General features: G+C 45.6%; 8 protein-coding genes across 8 annotated transcripts; 3 read left to right on the top strand and 5 right to left on the bottom strand.

The window, feature by feature from the left end:
* Positions 1–1,644: 1,644 nt before the first annotated feature.
* H6S33_008432 (uncharacterized protein) lies at positions 1,645–3,745 on the top strand (the record flags this gene model as incomplete). Its single annotated transcript, XM_044839779.1, has 7 exons — positions 1,645–1,666; positions 1,747–1,832; positions 1,913–2,033; positions 2,114–2,227; positions 2,294–2,539; positions 2,610–3,359; positions 3,420–3,745. 7 exons carry the CDS (start codon positions 1,645–1,647, stop codon positions 3,743–3,745), a joined length of 1,665 nt encoding a protein of 554 aa, XP_044687977.1.
* A 1,893-nt stretch (positions 3,746–5,638) lies between these two features.
* On the bottom strand, positions 5,639–6,468 carry H6S33_008431 (uncharacterized protein; the record flags this gene model as incomplete). Its single annotated transcript, XM_044839778.1, has 2 exons — positions 5,639–6,142; positions 6,238–6,468. The coding sequence occupies 2 exons, from the start codon at positions 6,466–6,468 to the stop codon at positions 5,639–5,641; spliced, it is 735 nt and encodes a 244-aa protein (XP_044687976.1).
* A 180-nt stretch (positions 6,469–6,648) lies between these two features.
* On the top strand, positions 6,649–7,193 carry H6S33_008430 (uncharacterized protein; the record flags this gene model as incomplete). Its single annotated transcript, XM_044839777.1, has 5 exons — positions 6,649–6,710; positions 6,797–6,821; positions 6,880–6,949; positions 6,990–7,043; positions 7,126–7,193. The coding sequence occupies 5 exons, from the start codon at positions 6,649–6,651 to the stop codon at positions 7,191–7,193; spliced, it is 279 nt and encodes a 92-aa protein (XP_044687975.1).
* A 40-nt stretch (positions 7,194–7,233) lies between these two features.
* On the top strand, positions 7,234–9,491 carry H6S33_008429 (uncharacterized protein; the record flags this gene model as incomplete). Its single annotated transcript, XM_044839776.1, has 5 exons — positions 7,234–7,610; positions 7,955–8,248; positions 8,452–8,957; positions 9,020–9,059; positions 9,116–9,491. The coding sequence occupies 5 exons, from the start codon at positions 7,234–7,236 to the stop codon at positions 9,489–9,491; spliced, it is 1,593 nt and encodes a 530-aa protein (XP_044687974.1).
* Positions 9,492–11,168: 1,677 nt separating this feature from the next.
* On the bottom strand, positions 11,169–11,828 carry H6S33_008428 (uncharacterized protein; the record flags this gene model as incomplete). Its single annotated transcript, XM_044839774.1, has 3 exons — positions 11,169–11,487; positions 11,577–11,641; positions 11,709–11,828. 3 exons carry the CDS (start codon positions 11,826–11,828, stop codon positions 11,169–11,171), a joined length of 504 nt encoding a protein of 167 aa, XP_044687973.1.
* A 2,865-nt stretch (positions 11,829–14,693) lies between these two features.
* Positions 14,694–15,485, bottom strand: H6S33_008427 (uncharacterized protein; the record flags this gene model as incomplete). The annotated part of the gene is made up of 1 exon (XM_044839773.1): positions 14,694–15,485. The coding sequence occupies one exon, from the start codon at positions 15,483–15,485 to the stop codon at positions 14,694–14,696; it is 792 nt and encodes a 263-aa protein (XP_044687972.1).
* A 1,097-nt stretch (positions 15,486–16,582) lies between these two features.
* On the bottom strand, positions 16,583–17,856 carry H6S33_008426 (uncharacterized protein; the record flags this gene model as incomplete). Its single annotated transcript, XM_044839772.1, has 4 exons — positions 16,583–16,598; positions 16,648–16,888; positions 16,944–17,669; positions 17,733–17,856. 4 exons carry the CDS (start codon positions 17,854–17,856, stop codon positions 16,583–16,585), a joined length of 1,107 nt encoding a protein of 368 aa, XP_044687971.1.
* Positions 17,857–19,178: 1,322 nt separating this feature from the next.
* H6S33_008425 (uncharacterized protein) lies at positions 19,179–20,550 on the bottom strand (the record flags this gene model as incomplete). Its single annotated transcript, XM_044839771.1, has 7 exons — positions 19,179–19,215; positions 19,313–19,355; positions 19,469–19,750; positions 19,802–19,842; positions 20,313–20,344; positions 20,402–20,416; positions 20,518–20,550. The coding sequence occupies 7 exons, from the start codon at positions 20,548–20,550 to the stop codon at positions 19,179–19,181; spliced, it is 483 nt and encodes a 160-aa protein (XP_044687970.1).
* Positions 20,551–21,345: the final 795 nt, after the last annotated feature.

The raw sequence follows: 21,345 nt of genomic DNA, 5'->3' as shown, positions 1-21,345 counted from the left end.
CCATAAGACAAGGAATAATGACTTTTGTCTTTTGAAGGAACACAGCCGTTTCCGGGTCAATGACAATGGTCTAAAAGAAACCACCAAAAACAGGCTAAAACTTTCCATTCGCAGTCTAACAAGCTTCACTATTATAAATCGTTTTTTAGTCTGGGCCAGTGGCTGGAAGATATGTTTACGTTTACAATTCCAACTATTGAAGACTCCCAATGAGCCTTTTTCTTCTATCCATAATCAACCTTTCTATCCATAATCAACCTTGTCAACCTTATACTATACCGAAACGGACGTTTTCTACATACATATGTAAGTAGATACCCTCATAGTTCAGTAGTGACGGATTTCGGCAGATCTACTTGAAAAAGCATGTAGTACTCGGGGCAGGCAAATACTCTAATGCAGGTTTCTTTCGACCTACCAATGGGTACGCGTGCTAGAAGTGCTAGTGATCGCTAGGGGGAGCAGCAACGGCGTGGCTGGGTACCTATCGCGGGTATTAGCAACCGTCCGCGTGGAAATTATAACATGAGCATCGGTGCACAACTCGATATGCCGGATTGACAAGTTCATACGATACGCATTCACGATAGCAAATTGATTCTAGAGTAGGAAAGATAAAATTCACAAATGATCTCGTACGGGATTGAGGACTGAGGCCACACCGGAGTGTCACGCCCAGGGCAGTTGCAACGCCTGAAGCATCACTTTTCCTACTAGTAGAATGGACACTTAAGAGCAGAAACATGGAATAAAAACTCATATATAATGAGTCTACCCTGCTGATATGATATGGAGTAAATTTCTCTAGCATTTTGTTAGAAAATATTTTTTTTGGTGAGGGTAGGTAGATATTGATTTCGCTCACTCAAAAGTTGACTGTTGCCGCGGACGCCTGTGTGGGTTTATATGGCTTGCCGGATCCGGATGTGTAGAGTAATCTAATCTGTGTACCTACATGTACCTACACATGGTACTGTAGGTACGTACTGTAGTTCTTGAACAAATCGATTGTATTCCACCACATCTGCACGTGCACCCACATGTTTCTGCGTTTTCTTGGAAATTGAATCGCTGTCACCTGTGAGTGAAAAATAGTATTGTCGCGCAACAGTCAGTTAAACGTGGCGCGCGGTTGTGCTGTTCTGTTTCTCGTGCACCTTGCTCGGTTACTAGTCTATCTTCGTCTTCTCCCTCATTCACTCACTCACGGGGCTGCTGACTTGCCATTTCCAACCGATCGAAGGGCTCGAGCTGCTACGCAACACCTTTCTCGCTATTACGCTCTCTCTCCTCTCTAGTATCTGTCTGTATCTCTATCTTTTCCCTCTTCTGCCACCGCCTCGACCAGTTCACACCCCCTCCCGTTCCAGTTCGACTTTTTTTTTTCCCTTAACCGCGTCCAATCCTTCTCTCCCATCACATCGGTCCCAGTTATTCAGCCACGCGAGTCCTGACCAAAACTGATCACCGCTACCAGCACTACTACCACCCAACTCCCAACCCCCCATCCTACGTGTGCTGTCGTTCTTGTGCCGTGACTCCTCAACCTCTGCGATATTTTGGCCGGATTTTCTTTCTTTCCTTAATCCTACAAAAATCTTTACAACCTTCTCTAGCCAAATAATAAATACGTAATATAGCGTGATGGGGAACTGCGGCTCCTCCTGTTCTCCTTGCTGCAGAGGTACTTGGTTCCTTTTTCGATATTTTTCCTGCTCGTTACGACAGGGTACTAACATGATACAGGCCGCACTCGCGATGGTCTATATGAGCCTGTTCTTCAGGAGAGCGAGAGAGAGGCAGTGTCAGACCTCCTGCAATATCTCGAAAATGTACGTCTCGTGCTTCTTTCCCTCACTAAGAGCTCCTGTGTGTGCCATTGACTTCGGTTGCTAACGTTTTTGCGATATAGCGTTCTGAAGTGGACTTCTTCGCTGGCGAACCCCTTCGAGCTTTGAGCACCCTTGTTTATTCGGATAATGTCGATCTTCAACGAAGTGCAAGCTTAACGTTTGCAGAGATCACGGAGAGAGGTGATATAAGCTCCAACTGCCTATGTTTATAAAAACCAGGGGGAGGAGTCCGTGTGCTGATGCTTGGTATCTTTGGTCAGACGTCCGAGAGGTGGATCGTGATACACTGGAACCGATACTCTTTCTTCTCCAGAGCACAGATATCGAGGTCCAACGTGCAGCTAGTGCAGCTCTGGGAAATCTTGCTGTCAATAGTATGTATTCGAATTCGCTGCACGTTTCGCACGGGTTCATTTCTTGAAATGCTAACATCGAACTAGCTGAAAATAAGGTTGCTATCGTTCTCCTTGGCGGGCTTGCGCCTCTAATACGGCAAATGATGTCAACCAATGTTGAAGTACAGTGCAACGCTGTTGGTTGCATTACAAATCTCGCTACACATGAAGATAATAAAGCAAAGATTGCAAGGTCAGGCGCATTGGGTCCATTGACTAGATTGGCGAAATCAAAAGACATGAGAGTACAGAGAAATGCTACGGGGGCTCTGCTCAACATGACGCATTCAGGTGCGACAACAATAATAACAGACCCCTTGCATATGAATCCGGGCAGCGTGCTTACTCATTGTGCATTTAGACGATAACCGACAACAACTGGTCAACGCTGGAGCAATACCCGTTCTTGTCTCACTTTTGTCTTCACATGATGTTGACGTCCAGTACTACTGTACCACAGCTCTTAGCAATATTGCGGTTGACCAAGCAAACCGAAAAAAGCTTGCGCAAACGGAACCTAAGCTTGTCTTCTCTCTTGTTCATCTAATGGATTCATCAAGCCCGAAAGTCCAATGCCAGGCCGCATTAGCACTTAGAAACCTAGCATCCGACGAAAAGTATCAATTAGACATAGTCCGTGCAAAGGGCCTACCACCTCTACTCCGCCTTCTTCAATCGTCATTTCTACCGCTCATACTGTCTGCCGTGGCTTGCATCCGGAATATTTCGATACATCCTCTGAACGAATCACCAATTATTGAAGCCGGCTTCCTCAAACCACTGATTGACTTGCTAGGGTCAACAGATAACGAGGAGATACAGTGTCATGCTATATCAACTCTGCGAAACTTGGCCGCAAGCTCTGACAAGAACAAGGAGTTGGTATTAGAGGCTGGCGCTGTGCAAAAATGTAAACAGCTTGTTTTGGATGTTCCACTAAGCGTTCAATCGGAAATGACGGCAGCTATCGCTGTGTTGGCTTTGAGTGATGATCTGAAGTCACATCTTTTGAACTTAGGCGTATTTGATGTTCTCATTCCCTTGACTGCCTCGGAGAGTATTGAGGTTCAAGGGAATAGTGCGGCCGCGTTAGGAAACTTATCCTCGAAAGGTAAGGCGAATTTTTTTCTCCCCCATATCTATACTTATAAGATGCTAACTTGACTGTTAGTGGGTGATTACTCAATGTTCGTACAGGACTGGTTGGAGCCTGAGGGCGGTATTCATGGTTACCTAAAGAGGTTCCTTGCCAGTGGAGATCCAACATTTCAGCACATCGCCATTTGGACACTATTGCAATTGCTAGAGGCTGACGATCCACGACTAAAGGATCTAATCAGTCAGTCGACGGAAATTGTCACTATGATCAAAAACATCGGTGAGAAGAACATCGATTCGGATGATGAGGGCGAAGACGGTGAAGGCGAGGTCGTGGCATTAGCAAGGCGATCTGCCGCCCTGCTAAACGGCAGTGGTAACTTCGGCAAAATCCAGTAAATGGATCATTTAGGACTCTAGTGGGATCTATCTCTTAATCATCTGAGATGTTCTTTGTTATTTTTGTGTGATTCCATATTACGAGCAACCTGGACCTGGCTGGCACATATGGGGTTTACCCTAAATGTATTGGTTGTTATTCTCTATCGCATTCATGCGTCCTCTCTTTTATTTTCCTGCGATTACTACATCTTTGCGTTTCAGATCTTCTACGCACAGCGAATTTTGTGCTGGGGAAGCAGTATTGAGCAGGCTTATGAGCCATGAATTTCGTTGTTTTTATTGCATTTTCCCTTCCCTTTTCTTTTATTGCTACTACGGTGTTATCAGGTATTGAGCGTGGGAATGTTCACAGGAGCTAAATTGCAAATCGTTGAAAAAAGAAAAAAAATCGAAATGTATTTCTTTTTGTTGCACAAGTTGGAGCTGAAATTGGAACTGTTTTCTTTTTCTTTTTCTCTCTCCCCCCTCATTTTCATTTCCCTTTGCTGGGTGTATCGTGTCGAGCACGCGGAGCCTTCTCTTACGGCTGTCGCTGTAATTTCTATTCTAGGCCTTATGTTTTTTTTATCTTGACCTACACTTTGGAAAGAGAGAAAATAACAGGACCTATTTTTTTATTAATTTCCTTTGTCATTTTTGTGCTATCAATCTTTTTGCTTCTGCTTTTTTGCTTTTTTGAGATGGAGAAAAAAAATTGGCCCTTTTTTCTTTTTCCCTCTGTTTTACGTTTGCATGGAGGCTGTTGTATAAATCACGACGAGGATGATGATGAGGGCTGGGAATTGGATATACTGGATATAATGTGAGAATGATAAATTTACTATGCCTACAGTACCAGTGGAGTGGGTGCAACCTTGGTGTTTCCAGCATTCAACTCGTTTTCTCAAATTTGTTCATATAATGTTTATTACAACTGCCTTGCATCCTGGGTTGCGTGGCCTAATGGTTAAGGCGCTGGTTTTCGGTTATGAATATCACCAGAGATTGGGGGTTCGAGTCCTCCCGCGATCGGACAATTCTTATTACCTTTTGAAGATGGGGTTAGCTGGCTTTGTTTGCCGCCTTTTTTAGTTGCTACTTCGGTGTAGTGTTAGCGGTGTGATGATATGGGTAAACCACACCCCAAAATCTTCCTAAAGCTCAAAGAACCTTGGCGAGGGCCTAGAATTAATTTTTCGGCCATTTACCCCATAAATTGGAGCCTGCAGAGGGCGGTAGTGAACTGGCGAGGCTTCATTGCGTTGCCGGACCCTTTTTACCACCCATACATGTACGTTGGCAGAGGCGGGGTTGTTTCCTTTGGGATACATGGAATCGCACCTGCACATTTAGATAGGACCGACACATCGATAAGACTCCCACTGTACAGGAACTTTACATTCTTTTCCTTTCTGCCTCTTTATTATGCCATCGCTTTATGATCTGATAGTTTGCGACAAGACGCCTTCTGATTCCTCAACGAGGAGGCTATGTAGCCATTTTTTTTCTTTTCCAATGTGAAGTTCTATCTCCCGGCATGTCACTACGTTAGTGCACTTAAGCTTTGCGGCAGTGCATGCATGTGTTGTTTATTTAGGCGAGTGGGTCAGGGGGCTATGGTGAATCATTTATGCTCACTCGGTCGGTTTTTGTGGGTGGGGTTGGTGTAGTATGCAGTCATGGAGTGTCACTCGGTTCGGGGTGATGGAGCGTGACTGCATAGGGCTGTGGGTAAGCGGGTGAAGTGGGGGGGAACGGGCTGGAGGAGGGGTTACATGCTAAGGAGTAGGGGGATGGGTACTAGATAGGAATTCTAAATGAAGTTATTGATTATTCTATCGGGAACGCATTAGATTTATCATTTCTAGGGTAGGTACCTAGGTACATATAACTATTGAAAAGACAAAAACTCTAACCCTTTCTCTTTCTTACTCCCTGTTTACCCATTTTATCTTTCCCCGTAGTCACCACACTGCCCTTCTTCCCCCCCAAGCCCATTATCGCACCTACATCACTTATCCCCTTATCAACCACATCTTCCTTGATCTCCCAGCTCTTCACAACCTCTTTCACCTCATATCTCTTCTTCTCTTCACTTCGACTCTCTTCAATTCTCCTCACATACCCACCAAACACAACAACCTCTGCAATCGCAACAACCAGCGAACAAGTCATCGCAAGCGCCAGTCTTTCGGGCACGTCCCAGCTATTGGCAACCATCCACACCGCCACGGACGTCGCCACAACGGATAGCAGGATATTGGCGATAATGCTCAGGTGCGACTTCAGGTCGTTGATCGTATACTCCCCGTCTTCGTCGTCGGCACTGGTGTGTAGCTGTTGGGTCAATGCCGCGTAGGCGCGAGCTTCCTCCTCGGCCCGCAGGCGCCCCATGAACGCTGTGTATTCGGGAGTCTATGCGTGTCAGCATGGAAATGTGATGTGTTTGTTTCTTCCTAGAAAGACAAAAAAAGGAAAGTAAGACAAAACAGCGACGTGGCATGACCTACAGGTGCTGGTTTCGGCGGCTTGGGGGGTGTGTAGACTGAGCAGCCCTTTAGCAGGGCGCTGAACCTATAGGTGTCGACATTGTGGGCGCGTGTGAGGGCTCTCGAGATGCGGTGGATGGTGTGGTGGTCTATGGATGGGGTGGTGGTGTTTATGGGATCTGTGGTAGTTGGGAGGGTGTTGTAGAGGTTTATGGCAGCCGTGAGGTGCGCGGGGAGCGTTAGCTGGACCATGATGGGCTGGACTTTGGTGTTTTGGAAGGTTACGTTGCTGGATACTGGGGTGGTGATGTGGGCCGAGGTTCATACATGTGCGTTATCATTACTAGCAATTTGTTGGTGTCACGTGGACGTGGATAATGCACAGCAAAAATATCTGAAGTCCAGCTTCTACATCAAGTACCCTAGCTGTAGATGATTCACATATCACAGCGATGGGAGTGTGTATGCAGTACTCTAGATGCATACATGCATAGGTACACGTATCCTTCTCTATAAGCAAGTGCCTCTTACTTAAACAATATAAATGCTAATAAATCCCTACTCCGTAATCGGCGTGCAGTAGAAAATTAGTAAGGGCAGTAATAGTAGGTAGAAAGTAGCCAAAGTCCGTCACTACATAACTAACTCCTTCTTAATTAATAGATGCCAAGACTCCACTATCGAAGGGCTCGGAGGAAAGCAGCCCCAACCCTTACTCCGATTCCTCTTGCAAGTGTAAAATAATCAACGCCCTACTCTAGGCGAACAGATAGGCGAATCGGCGTCCTTGGTTCCTCCGCGCGCGGCCACTCTGAAGCCACCGACCGGTAGGTTGTCTCCCCGCACCACGGGGCCCCTCCGAGAGTAATAATGCCTTAAGCTAAAAGTGACTTTGTTACATGTATATAGAGAAGACGTGGTCGCTACTCTACCTAACTACCTACCTCCACCACCAGATCAATACCTATCACTACTAGCGATATCTACATCCAAATTATCCATCTAAATACTCTAATAATGGCTTCCCAAATGCCAATGTTCATCGAAACGCCCGTTGCCACGATCCCTCCTCTCCATAACCGCCTGCACAGTACCTTCTCCACGCTCAAAACATACCCGCTCGAGTACCGTCTCGAGCAGCTAAATAAGCTCTACTGGGCTGTCAAGGATAATGAGCAACTCCTGGCCGATGCACTACATGCAGACTTCAGGAAGCCTTATCATGAGGTCTATCTGACGGAGATCAACTGGCTCGAGAACGTGGTACTCGGCATCATGAAGAATCTGAGGGAGTGGGCGAAGGATCAGCCGATCAAGGGTGTACCGATGACGATGAGTTTATTTAATAAGCCCAAGATGAGGAGTGAGCCGTTGGGGGTCGTGTTGATTATTGGGTATGATTATATCTCTCTTAATGAGATTGTGAGGGCGGGAGTGGGGGCCTTTTGGAGCATGGGTTGGACAGAACTCGAACAGAGGATGGGTCCTCTTTTGTCAATTGCTCGAGCTCCTGTCCAATCCATGCTGTTAGAAGCCTCTAATGTTCTCGCGAGATCTCTGTCAAATCAGTCCTCAAAGCTCCCCAAGAGCCAGAACTACTTTTTCCCGTCCTCCGATCATTACCACTTAACTACCTGTCGATGCTAATATCTACATTTCAAAATACACATATACCACTTTCTTACATTATGCCCTGTTATACCCACGCCAGTATAAAAGCTAATACAGATCCGCATAGACCCTCAAACTTCCCAGCCCAGCTCGTTCTGCATCCTCTCATTGGAGCCATTGCCGGCGGCAACACTGCCGTAATCAAGCCTAGTGAGCTCACCCCCAATACCTCTGCGATCGTAACTCGCATTGTCGAGGCCCTTGATCCTAGCGCATATAGCGTCGTCAACGGCGGTATTCCACAGACCACGCAGCTACTTGACCTTAAGTGGGATAAGATCGTGTACACTGGGAGTACTCGTGTTGGCCGCATTGTCGCCGCTGCGGCCGCAAAGAACCTTACTCCCGTGCTACTGGAGCTGTAAGCTGTCCTTCCTGGTCCCAGTAGATTAATGTAGAGCACTTGCCGGAGTTTTTATTGTGTCAAGCTTTATCTATCCTTCCCCATTGGGGCCCGTCTTACAGCGGCCTGAACTTTGGTCTCAATGGGGAAGAATAGGTAAAGCTTGACACAATAAAAATTCCGGCAAGTATAGTAAAGTACAGTAACTGATCTTTATATAGCGGAGGTCTTAACCCCGTATTCGTGACTGCCAGTGCCAACGCAACCATCGCTGCCAAACGCACAGCCTGGGGCAAGCTCCACAACGCTGGACAGATCTGCATAGCACCCAACTATGTCCTCGTGCATCCGTCGCAGGAGCAGGCGTTCGTTCAGGGCTTTATCCAGGCTATTTCTACGTATCTTCCCAATGGCGCCAAGGGGTCACCAGACATGGCTAGCATTATTGATGGGCGCTCGTTTGAGCGCGTCAAGGGGCTGCTTCAGACTACCAAGGGGAACATCCTGTGCGGTGGGGGGGTGGACGAACACACGAGGTTTATTGAGCCGACATTGGTCAAGGTGAGTGATGTGGGGGATACGCTGATGAATGAGGAGATCTTTGGGCCGGTACTGGCAATGTTGGTAGTCGATAATGTCGACGAGATGCTCAATATTGCCAGAGGCATTGGGGAGACGCCGCTGGCGATGTATGTTTTTTCATCAGAGAAAGAAGAGCAAGAGAAATGTAAGTGCCTAGCTTTAGTTAGGAATTTCGGAGTTGAGAGGGAGAGAGCTGACTTTTATTAGTAATGCGTGGCATGAAATCCGGCGGCGTCACAATCAACGAGTAAGTTCTAATTGAATCCTGACTCTAGTCAAAAACATTAAAACTAACAATACTAGCGTGATGCTTCACGCTAGTACGACAGACGTCCCCTTCGGCGGTGTCGGCGAGTCTGGCCACGGCAAGTATCGCGGCCGTGATACCTTCGAATCGTTTGTGCACAAACGCCCTGTATTGTCGCAGCCCATGTGGATTGAGAAGCAGCTGCGGTTAAGATACTCGCCGTACACGCCGGAAAGTCTCAAAATGATCAAATCGATGCTGGGGGACCCAAAATCACCGTATGGTAGGGACTGGGATGGGAAGTCGGCGCCACTTTGGTGGAGAGTGTTGAGTTTTGGGGCAGCTGATACGAAGGGTATGTTGTTGAGGTGGGTGGTTCTTTTGACAACGTTGTGGCTTGGTAAGTCACTGGTGGCAGGTCTTGAGAAATAATAGGACAGATTGGGTTTTATGGGTGCGTTAATTATGGCATGCAATTGACAGAATCCCTTTTAGCAATACCTCTATAGCGATAGTTAGTTAGCTTGCTGGGGGCTTTTTCTTTTATATCAGGATGTGGCTTTTTGTATGTAATCAGTTTTGCTGTTTTTTTTTTTTTTTTTACTGAATTTATCGCATTCTCTCCGGTCTTACTATCAAACATGTAGTGAAACTTCCGAAAACAGAGTGATTAATCTATATGTGAAGATATTCATATTATACTATCAATTTTGTAGTGTACGTACGTATTCTAACGCCTTAAGAAAACCCGCTGTAAGGTCTATCTCTGTACAGCCTAGCCCCCCTTGCTTACTAGTATCAAAATTGATAGCCAAAAGTTGTGGTTAGGAGGCCACAGAAAACAGCATCATGAAATATCACTCACATAGCAACACAACCCTGACTGTATAATACTCATGTATCCTACGCACTTCCTAGTTAGTTTCAACCACGTCTTGATGCCTATTAATCTGCATTATAGTCATCTGATTTTTTGGCCCTAAGTTATCTGCTGGTGGGGCTGGAGCTTCATATATTGGTGGTAAACTATACTGACCGAGCACAAAGGAAATCCAGTGCTACGTTTTTTCGCCTTCCCATCGAGATATAACTATCCATTATCAAGCCTCCTTCCCGTGACCAGGGGAGCACACAACTCAGTGAGTCTTATCGAGATAACCTTGGCCAGATGTAACCGTAGTTCACTGAGTAGCTGACATACTCTTGGCTACGCCGCCTTCTACCCTCTATCCACCATGGCCATTGGCTAGCAGTGGCTATATTTATCATAGACAGCTGCCAGGTGGCGGTCTTAGGTCTTCGCACATATGGTGGAAAGTACTCAGGATAAGGATTTCATGGCGGTGGATCAAACTGAGGGGTGTCTAACTGGCCGGGGTAGATCATGACGACTGCCTAGAGCTGAGGGATAAGGATAGGTTGTGCGCTTGCTCTAGATGCTGATCCCTTGATGTACAATTACTCTATAAGGCCTTGACTGCATGTACTAGTTATAGTAAAACATCTGTTCAATGTGGTTGGCCCTCCTTGCGATGGTACAAGAAGGCCCGGGAGTTCTGGGTACCAAGGTACCAATATACATTCATGTGTCATGGTAAGGTTTTGGCCACTCCGACTCAGATAGCCCTTATCTATCACTCGAGCTTGTTTTTCGAGTGAATTTGGCGTCATGGGCATGTTTTAATAGAGTGAGGCTATTTTCAAGAGAAACTATGCTTACATAGACGTACCATGTCATGTAAAGCAGCAATAGTCACAGGAAATATAGGAACCTCATAACTCCTCGCTACATACATGTAGTTCTGACAAGCATTAATTCCTCCGACTAAATCAACTTCTTTATGTCCAATAATAGATTACTCGTAGAATAGTGCCGAATCTAGAGCTTAAAAATCGTCTTAAAAGGAACTACATGAACTAACATGCATGAAGAAAAAATTTGAGAACCAGACCAGTAGTATCTGTTAAGCAGAATACATCAGTAAAAATGGGCTCGATTGATATTACTGTTCAAATCTTCTAAACAAAAAAAATATGAGGGAGTCCAAAAGATAGAAAACAGTTTCTCAAATGATACATAGCCACTGTATATGCAAGTTTATGATATATTTAAACCATATACTCTTTGTTGCATCTCTGATAGCCATACCCTCCTTTGATCAGCATCTTGGAGTCCTCATCGTCACGCATTGCTCGATAGACAAAGGGGTTTTCCTGATTGTTGACGTGCTGCGCTGCACAATTATCCTCATAGGATTCCTTGCAATGGGAGATTGCCGTCCTTAATACATCGGGACGGTTTCGTAGGGTGTTTAAGAAAGACTGGTATTTGCTGTGGTCGGTGACCGCGAAGGATGATATAGCTATAATGTTGGCTATACCGCCGGCACTACTTCCCACCTCCAGCCCCAATACACGAACTGCCACCCTGTGGTTTCCAAAAGTACACAACTATCCATGCCACCATGGGTTTAGATCTTGAAGCCTTTCGTTGGGTCTTGGGAGATGAACACCTACTTCCCCTGGAAATCCTTTGCCTTCACCCCTCCAGCTTCTACCGTCGCACATTTTACTAGTAATGGCTGCCGGCAGTAAACTTATATCGTATCCTTCACGCATCATTAGGCTAGGGAGTAGCCAGAACCTTACTTCTCCGGTGAATAAGCCACTCGCGACTGAGCGTCTGAAACTAGTGTTCTTCGGCTCCAAAAGTCGCAGCTCTTTCGACACCCTGTCCTTTCCCTTCCACCTCTCCACTGTCTCTGACATTTCTGTTGTGCACCGTACTCTTGTTCTACCCATTCGAAACCCTGACCAAGTTTTCTTTTTGTTTCGTGTAAAGTCACAGATAGGCCTTGGTCAATTGCTTTTCGATCTCAAAAAAAAAAAAGAATATCGTATTTCTTTTGTTCTTCTTTTTCTTCAGTTGCTTTACTGTATTGGGTTTTCTCAGGAGGGATGAGGAAAGCTTTCTACGTCTCTCTCGTCCCACTTGATTCAAGATTTTTGCTTTGGGTGATTATTCAGAAAGTGCCAATTGTCTCTCTTGCCTAGTTTCTCAGCTGGGCTCGGTATCTGAAAGTACTCTTTTGCAGCTCAACAGCAACCGACTTTTGCACTTCACCTATTCTCTGTCGTTTCCTTCGAACTTGCTTTCGTATAGATCCAGAGCGGCGCGATGCCGATATATTTCGTGGATTTCTATGTATCGTGGAAGGCATAAAGTGCAACTCGAGCAAGAGTGCAGAAATGGAGGCTGACGACGAGTGACGATAATAGTTTGTCGTACTTATACTGATATAGGATTATAATTAGCTTTCTCCAAGGCCCTCCGAAGTAGATCTTGAGAGGAGTAATATTAACTTGTCAGCCCTGAGGTGATTGCTGTTGTTGCAACGAATTGAGCTCGAAGGTGGTTATCCGTAGCCGAGTTGCCGAGTCGAAATATGAGTGCCGTTGGACGTGTTCTTATATCCAAAGTAAGCTCAAAACTGGCAGCGAGAATTGAGAAGTTTGCGGGTGGAGGTAGGTCCATAGAGAAGTAACAGGTATAAGGGATGAAAGGATTGAGGGGCTTCTCACAGCTATCCAGTTAGAGCTATCAGATAAGCTGATTGCACAATTATGGCTGGTGTGTTCACCCAAAGACCCAAGCTTCGAATTGACGTCTGGAGACTAGGTCGAGGGAGCTATGTAGTTCTCTACAAAGTGCGGGGGGACTCAGCGGGGTTTATGTAGACGGGCTGGTTCCTTGTCTTGCTCAAAGATTACATGTACCTACAACATATGCATGTACCTCTACGAAAATGCATATAAATATGGTTGGCCCACTAGCCCGTGGGATTAAATTCACAAACACGGCCAAGGTAAAGTACTACCGCTAACAAACCTACGTCTTGTAACTTAAATTGTAAACTCCAACGATGGAAACGGGAAGAAAACATATGCAGAGATCATCCAATCACTGATCGGGCCAGCGTGCATTGCGCATTTGGCCCTCTGCGTAATTTTACAGTCAGCAGCCTCGTTGTTGAGCTCGTAATTAGTATGACGTGCCCAATCCAGACCTGGTGACGTTCCTTCAATCCAATTGGTCAAGAAGTTCGTATTTAGTACCAATTCCACAAGTACGATTACCTCAGTTCATGTATAGAAAACTTTTGTAATCTTTTCCTCTATTCTATGCGGCGATGTTCCAATCTGCTCGGTCAGATTTCCAAAATCCGATAAAATACCATTTCAGCTATCGATAAATGCACCCTCTGATTAATTTGATGTATTGGGCTATCATGTATTGGGCGAAAAGTGCCTTTGTATGCCTGGGCACTCAGTGGTACAGTAGTAGGCTGAGTTTTGGAATAGCTATCTGCGACAAACTTGTAGCGAACCACATATGGTGTAACAGCATTCACTATCACCCACATCATCAGTAATCTTGTAGGATCGAACACAGCCTCATATAACGCAGCCTTCCGCGCCGGCAACAGCCAAGAACAATTTAGAGACGAAATGGAGCCTATGTATCAGCTTCTCCTGTAGGTTATATAGTAGACACATATCGGGTAGAGCACTAGTGTTGCCAAACAAATTCTAGATTGAATGTCAATTGACGAATCCAATTGACGGATCCAATTTGCGGACTCACTCGCCTCAAGTAATGCAATAGGAACTGTACCAGATATTTTGTATATTGTATGTAGAGACTGTATATTAACTAAATAACTATCGTAGAGAATGTGTATTACTATCTTATATCTGTAGAGACTGCGTATTAACTACCATAAAACTCCTGGCTGCATGCTAATTAATAAATGGTATATCAAACGAAAATAAACAAGGTAAACAAATTCGAAACAAAACAAATGTGGTTGACTCTAGAGACTGTAAGAAATTAAGAAAAAAATACAATGAAACGGCGACACATCGAGTGATTCGGATGGCGAGTGAGATCTGATGATCCCTGATACTCACTCAGTTTGACAGACCACAACACGTCAAGTACAAAAGCGATTTCCAAAAGTTGGTTGATAAATTGCCCAATATAGATGCCGATCCATAAGAATATATGCATTCTCGCTGAAAAATATAAATATCCACAAGGAGAATCATAAGAAAAGGAGAATCGTAAGAGCCCGCCCAAACCGTGCACCTCCCGCCAGAAAAAAGTCAAATGATAAAATAATCAAAGGAATCAAAGGAAAAAGGAAAACGAGAAAAGGAAACGATGCAATGCGACAAAAAATAGACACCAAGTCCATGCGTCATTCATTCGTGAGAAAGGGAAAACGTAATCATCCATCGACACGGCCCCTATGGGAAAATAAACAAAACCCTAATCCATCCATATGAGAAATGAAAAAATGAAAATGAAAAAATGGAAAACCGCTTAGACGCAATAATAATGGAGAAATAAACAAAAACAGGAATATTTAAGGGAATAGGAAATAGGGAAAAATAATATAAAACGAAAATGCAAATGCAAATGCAAACGCAAAGCAAACGCCAAAAAAACAAGTCTTTTTTTTGTACGACTTTACAAGCCGTAAGAGGATGATCTGTACAACCCACCAAAACCTAGCTCAGCACTAGGAATGGTGGACTTTATTCACAGTCAGGGTCAACCCCAGATGCAACTTAGCCCAAGCTGTATCTCATGGGCGGGTTCTTTGGTACACCCATAGCACGAGGACCCTCCACGCCCCTTCTGCTCTCCACAATGCCTTTTGTTCTCAGCTGTTTCTCGGCCCACTCTGCACGATTCTTCCAGACTTTCACTTCCTCTTGGGCCTCCCTCAACATATGGCTCAGAGCACCGGCGTTGGCAACATTCTGTGCCAATTCCAAGTCCTTCTTTGCTTGCGCAGCTTCCTCAGTCTTTACATCCAAAAGTCGTTGCAACCTTCGGATCTCAGTATGAAGCGCAGAGTTACCGCGCTTTTTTGTGGGAGAAGGTGCCTCGGTATGATCTTCTCTCCAGACGTACCGATCATCAACATCACTATCGATTGAAATACCTCGAAGATGAAGGTTCGGTGTTGCGGGTTGAAGAGGGGCAGTTGTAGGGCGTGATGGGGATTCTGATGGGTTGCGACGTGTTGGTGGACGCATAGGGACTTTTGACATAGACTTTGTGGCCTTGTGGGTAAGCTTGACCTCAGACCTTGCATTGGGTCTTGTCAAGGTGAGCATGGGACTCGCAAGGACAGGCGACTTGCATTTGGTCTTGTCTTCGAAGATCGAGAACGCAGGTATAGTTCTTGTCTTTGGTATCTTGTTCTTGATGTTCAAAGGCTTCGGAGTTGTCTCTGGGTCTGTGCTAAGAGAGAACTCCCCAAGGTCAAAGTCTCTAAAGTTTGTAGGAGTGAACTCAAAGTCCGGAATCTCAGTCGGAGTTTCTGAAGGCACGCGTGGTTTTTCCGGTAGCATTTCGGACGCAATGATGGTGTTATCGCTTCCCATCCTTGTTTGACCACCGAGGAATGCACGTTGGAGTCTTGTGGCAGCTTGAGCAGCAACCTCAAGCCCTGGCGATGAAGCACCTGAACTGTTTGATGAACTAGATGCCGAGCTCGGTGTTACTGGATCGTAATCTGCTACTTGTCTGAGCTGGGAAGGCTTTACACTGAAGTTAGGTCTGCGGCTAGGTGTGTGTATGGGTGTTTCAGGATTGTGAGCAACCCAGTTTGGCGATCCAGGAGTAGACTTGGCACCTATCGATCTGGTAGGTGATCTGTTTGGAGAGGGTGCCTCAGGAACTGTACTCATTGGCATTGACAGGTATGGTGGTGCGCTAAGGTATGGAGTCTCGTCATCCTCTTTAAGGGTGTCATGAGTGGAGAATTGCATAAGATCTCCAATTTGCGGCGGTGGCTTGTGGAATGACGGTGGGTTGAGGCCCTGAAAGGGTAGGATGGACTCGTCATCTGAGGCAATTCTGCTACGAATTGTGCTAACACCCCGACGGCTACGCATAGATGCTGTTTTCGTCGCCCGTATAGATTGTGACAGTAACCTTTCCTCTTGGTTTTCTTCTGGAAGTTCTTGCTTAAGCGAAGGGAGATCATAGGCTTGGGCAGTAATATTCAAGGCATCGATCTTCTTCAGCTGGTAAGATATCTCTTCCCAGTTGTTGATAAGCATATCACACACCACAGCAGCGCGCTTTGTCTTTTCGTTTTGCATCTTGTTGTAAGCACTGCTGTGTCGGTGAGAGTACCTTCCACGCTTTGAGCTGATATCTGGCACAGGTGAGATCTTTGGTAGTACAAGTAAACCACCCCTGTCGTCCATCTCCTGCAACAGAATCTGTTCTGACTTATCACCTAAGAGTAGAGGTCCAAAGATTATCCCTAGCGCATCCTCCTTCATTGCCTCGAAAAGGTTGTGAGGGTCCTTCAGCTTGGATTCTTGCTCTTGCTCTGAAGCAAGGCTAACAGCTCTCAAAAGACCAAAGACGGCACAGATCAGAGCGATCCTAAAGTGAAGATTGATAGAGGCGATAGCTAGAGCAATCATGCGAGGTTTTACTTTCCGAGACATCTGTTCCCCGAGTGATGGGTCAGGGTAGACAAACGAGTGAACGTTGTACAATGCCTGGAAAACTGCAGGAGAGCCAAGAAGTCCACCAGGAAGTCCGTGGAGGAGCTTTTTGAAGAGATGCGCGACATCATGGACGTGAAACTTGATGCTGGTAGGGAGTTTGGCAAGGGCTATTGTCTGAACAACCGCTTCGTTATTGTTCTCTTCGAACTGTCTTTGGTAGTAGTCATAGAGCGAATAAGTGGTGTTGAGATTACCAGCAACTCGAAATAATCCAGGAGTTTTGAGGCCTTTACTACGCGTTAGAGACCCCTTGCAGAAACCTTATTGTACTGGAGAACTGACCATGGGTCAATATGTAAGATGCAGAAGCATGCATGCACGTTGGAATCAAAAGATCGCCAGGTGACAGTCCCTCGGGTAATGTAAACGGCGAAACGCCGCCCAATCGGATCATATCCTCCAAATGCATACCCTTCAACGAATCCCGCTTCCCCCGTCCAATCGCTGCAAGATCACCAATGCTGCTGCCCCTCCTGCGCCCCAAAGACAACTTCATGTTCCCATAACTTTTTGAAATATCCATCGATGATGGTGTTCTGCCAAGCAACTTATTCCAAAGTCGGTTCCCATGCATAATTGGCGTTGAGTCTCCAGAGCTGTTGTTAGCATTCGACGCACTCGATACCGATACTGAACCGGCAGGCTCAGTCTTGTAGTTGTCGGGAAATGATTGAATGCCATGTTTTCTCGCAAGTTTGTTAAATTGCGACGAGAAGAGTTCGTCTGTTGTTGGTTTGTCGCTTACTGTTCCCACCGCAGAATCTGTAAATAATCGATTGCTCATTCCACTCCAAGCCGAGCTGATTGTTTGACTTCTTGATATTGAGTTAGGCGATAATGATTGTGATCCACTAGTGCTCTTAACACTTCCACCACCCCCTAATGGAAAACGAAAGGAGCGCATGCTCCTCGTTGTATGACTTCGAGAACCCCGTACTGTTGTTTCTGGATCCCTTGTTGGCGATTCGAGTAATTGCGACGTGACGCCCAAATCGAATGTGTCCGCCTCTGTTGGGTGTTCCTCAAGAACATTGTTATTTCGAAATAATGAAAATGAGCGTGGGAATGTACTGTTTCGAGAGGTGTCTTGTGTTTGTGGTCTTGAAGGTTGAAAGCCACTATCAGGCATTGATGCCAGTGATGGACGGGTGCGACGCGATGGGCCACGGCGAGCGGGTTGGAGTGGGTCCTGCATGATTGTTGCTGCTGGAGTACTCGAAGGTAAAAAAAAGGTAGTGTGGTAAAGGTAAGGGGGTACTACTGCTTTCGAAACATTAGTATATATACGATAGGTATGCGTGACAAATAAAAACAAAAAATCACGAAATTATGTCATTGGAATGGCTCACGAATTAAAATGTAAACTCAGACAATTGTGTCGTCAATCATGAATGGATTAGAAAAAGTCTCTCCGTTGATAGAATGAAGGGAGAAACGATTTATTTTTTTGTTTGCAAACAAAAATGATAACAGCAAGTACTAGGCAAAAACAGTGGTAGTGGAAGGAGGGGAAGAAGAGAAGTAGAAGAAGATCAGAAGCGAGGTAAACTGATAAACGCCCGCGGGAGGGGCCTGGGATTTATTTACATCGAACTCGGGGGAGGGGGTGGCAGGGAAGAGGCCCCATACATAAATACATGGTACCTACACAAACCTAACCAAAACAAACAACACGTTCAAAGACTAGACAACCGGCAACTGTCACTGCGAGCGAGACTCTGCGAGTAGGTAGTATGCACTAATACTGTGACACAGTAGTAACCCGCCTCCGATATTCTCCAAAATTGTCTCTCGGTCTGCTCCCCTCCACCTGTCACCCGAACGCCTGGATGTCCAAATCCTCCATTTGGATGTGACTAGTCTTAATCAAGACGAGCAATTTCATGATCCACGGGTGCCTTCAGTCGCCTAACCTTCATTGATATGAGACCCGATTTATGGACTCTCATTCTGTTTAATTAGAAGATCTTAAAGCACGGTCTCAGCCCAGATATGGCCAATTTCTTCTCCAAGCTTTACCGTGTTTGCTCGACTTCGCTGTCCCCGTTGCACTGACATGACATCGAGTGATTCGCAATGAGGAAGTTAGATGTTTTGATGTGTTGTTTGTTATTTTACAGCCCTTCCCTTGTTTGATTTCTTCCAGCCTGAATTCATAAACCAGGGAGACGCGACTTTCGACCCCCCACAAGCGTGTTTCCACCGCGTTTTAGGATGCGCGCTTCCTGATGCAGTCTTACTTGCAGTAGACATCATAATATTATGACCTCTTGATCCACAAAACCACAACAAATTGTAATAACAAATATCTCTTTTCCCTTACGTCGGCCATTCAGCTTCACGGATTCAATATTTCGTGCATATGGCACTAGTTTTGCCCCTCCATCCCTCATCCCTTTAATAATTTTTTTCTTATTGCCACCTTATATAACGCGCGGCATGGCGGCCGGGTTATTGAAAATCCAGCCAGGTCGCGTGTGGGCTTGTCACGCACGGTAGCACGTGACCGCGTACTCATTAGGTACCACAGAGAATATCTATCAATCCCTTCCATCTAAATTTAGGCGCGGTTAGGGTCGATTTGAGCGAGATGAAGTAAACAGGATGAGGCACGGACATTGGGCCGAGACCGGCTCCGGAAGGAAACTGACCGGAGGCGTTCGAAATTTTCAGCATCGTAAATATTCTCGCGTCCTGACTTCCAATATCAACAAATATCCAGTTCGGGGTTTTCTACAAATGAGATGTGACATCTATCATTGACGTTATTGGGTGAGCGCTGCAACGTTACAACTAATCCGTGATACCAAGTACTGCAAGTATCGATCCATCAACACCACCTTCCATTGCAATAACCTCCATAAAATGACATATATCATCATTCCTAAACTTGATCCCAGCCCCCAATAAATTTTTACAGCGCATCTCATATGGGAATAAAAGTAAATTATGCCCCCAGATGTTTGTTGTGTTTCCTCTAAGATTATTCGCCGTGGAGAAATATGGAGCAGAATGCTGTGCCATAATTATATTTTTCTTCCCCGGCTGATAAGCGGCTGAAATAATATTGCGTTCATGTTGTACGATATCTGACCCGCATTGTCAGCTAGGAAAAGGTCGGTTTAGTAGTCAAAACATACCCTGTAAACAATATATTTGACCCCCCTTGTGCCAACAGATCCTTCGGTTCTACCTAGCTTAGCAACTTTATAGTTGTCGATCGCCTCCTGACTGGTCCGAAACAATATTGCAGAAGTGGAGCCCTCGGTAGAAATGAAGTGAGACAACGGGAGATAGATTTCGACAGTTCTCGCGATCGATCACTCGGTCACTAGGCTAGCTAGGTCACTCAGGCTGACATCAAGAGTGTAAACAAATACCCTCTTTCGGAGAGAAAAATCACGTCTGCTCAATGATTGATTACGCTTCTACGGCATTCTCGACCAAATATCAGAAAACCTAATGCCGCTCACCGGGCCCCCAAACGACGAACTTTCCTCCTCGTTGCGAAAGAACAGGCCTCCGAAACACTTAACCCCTAGCTTTGAGTAGCGTCGTATACATGAGAGGACGACCCCCATACATTCAAGGCAAATGTGATATACGACATCGAAGTCGCATGAAAGCATTGAGACACATTAAGAAACCGACTCGAATTTTCCTCGAGGTCGAGAGATACTACGCTTATAAAAAAAACAAATATCAATATGTGTGTTTATTATCGATTTCGGGGGACTCACGCCTAGTTTCCAAAACTATTCACATCTTTAGTTCAGATATACAGGGCTGCCATCGTCTGTGTACGACAACAAGAGTGCACATGTTGGTGGGACAATTGGGGTGTTCTTCCACAGACTAGTTCGTTCGCAACGTCCGAAGACGAGTTCATCGTGTGGGAAACCGAGTAACAGCAAAAGATCCTGAACACTGAAAGCGAGCGGTATGCATATGTGCCGTAAAGAAAAAAGAAAGAAAGAACGAGGGCCCAAGAGGACTCATGTCTTTTATTCATTCAGCCCTCTGTAGCTTCGATGCTGTCATACTGACTCGGTGCTGTTATCGTTCCGGAGTTGGCTCCACTAGGCCAACCCACCGAGTGCCGTCAACCTTAAAAAAAAACTCCGAGCTAGTAACAGTCGACAACTCCAGTCATTTCATCGTCTAGTCTTGGCACAAGTGCGTACCCTAATATTATCAATCCAACTCCCTAGCTCCTATGTGCAACACAACAACGATAATCAACCCTTAGATCGTACATAAAGAGAACAAAACTATAACCTGACGAGCTGTAGTGTATTTTGTATTGCACATCCCGGCGTCAAAAACTGATACTTCAAGAGCCGGCGCCAATGGATATCAGAACACTTACGATTGATACAAATAGCCTCGAGTGCGCCTTGAGCATATTTTCTGTCCAGGACCCCCCAGCGATGGTAGGTGGCTCCAGTTTCCTTAAACAGTTCGGTACTAACTTCATGCTAGGAAGGCTTCTCTTCTATTCCTCCCGTGGAACCGTGATCTTCCGCAGATTGGTTATGCAAAGCCAGGCCGAACAGTCTATAAGCTGGATTGAGCTTTGAGCCCTGACGAGCGCAAGCTTTGGCCAAGCGGGCTATGCAGGTGCGGCACTGACGTCCTAAATCCTCCGGAGCTACCAAGTCCATGCTGCTCTTCTAGAAGCGTT

Source organism: Morchella sextelata (assembly GCF_020137385.1).
Source record: "Morchella sextelata strain SCLS chromosome Unknown scls_26, whole genome shotgun sequence".
NCBI lineage: Eukaryota > Fungi > Ascomycota > Pezizomycetes > Pezizales > Morchellaceae > Morchella > Morchella sextelata.
This window is presented reverse-complemented; position numbering and strand designations above follow the sequence as displayed.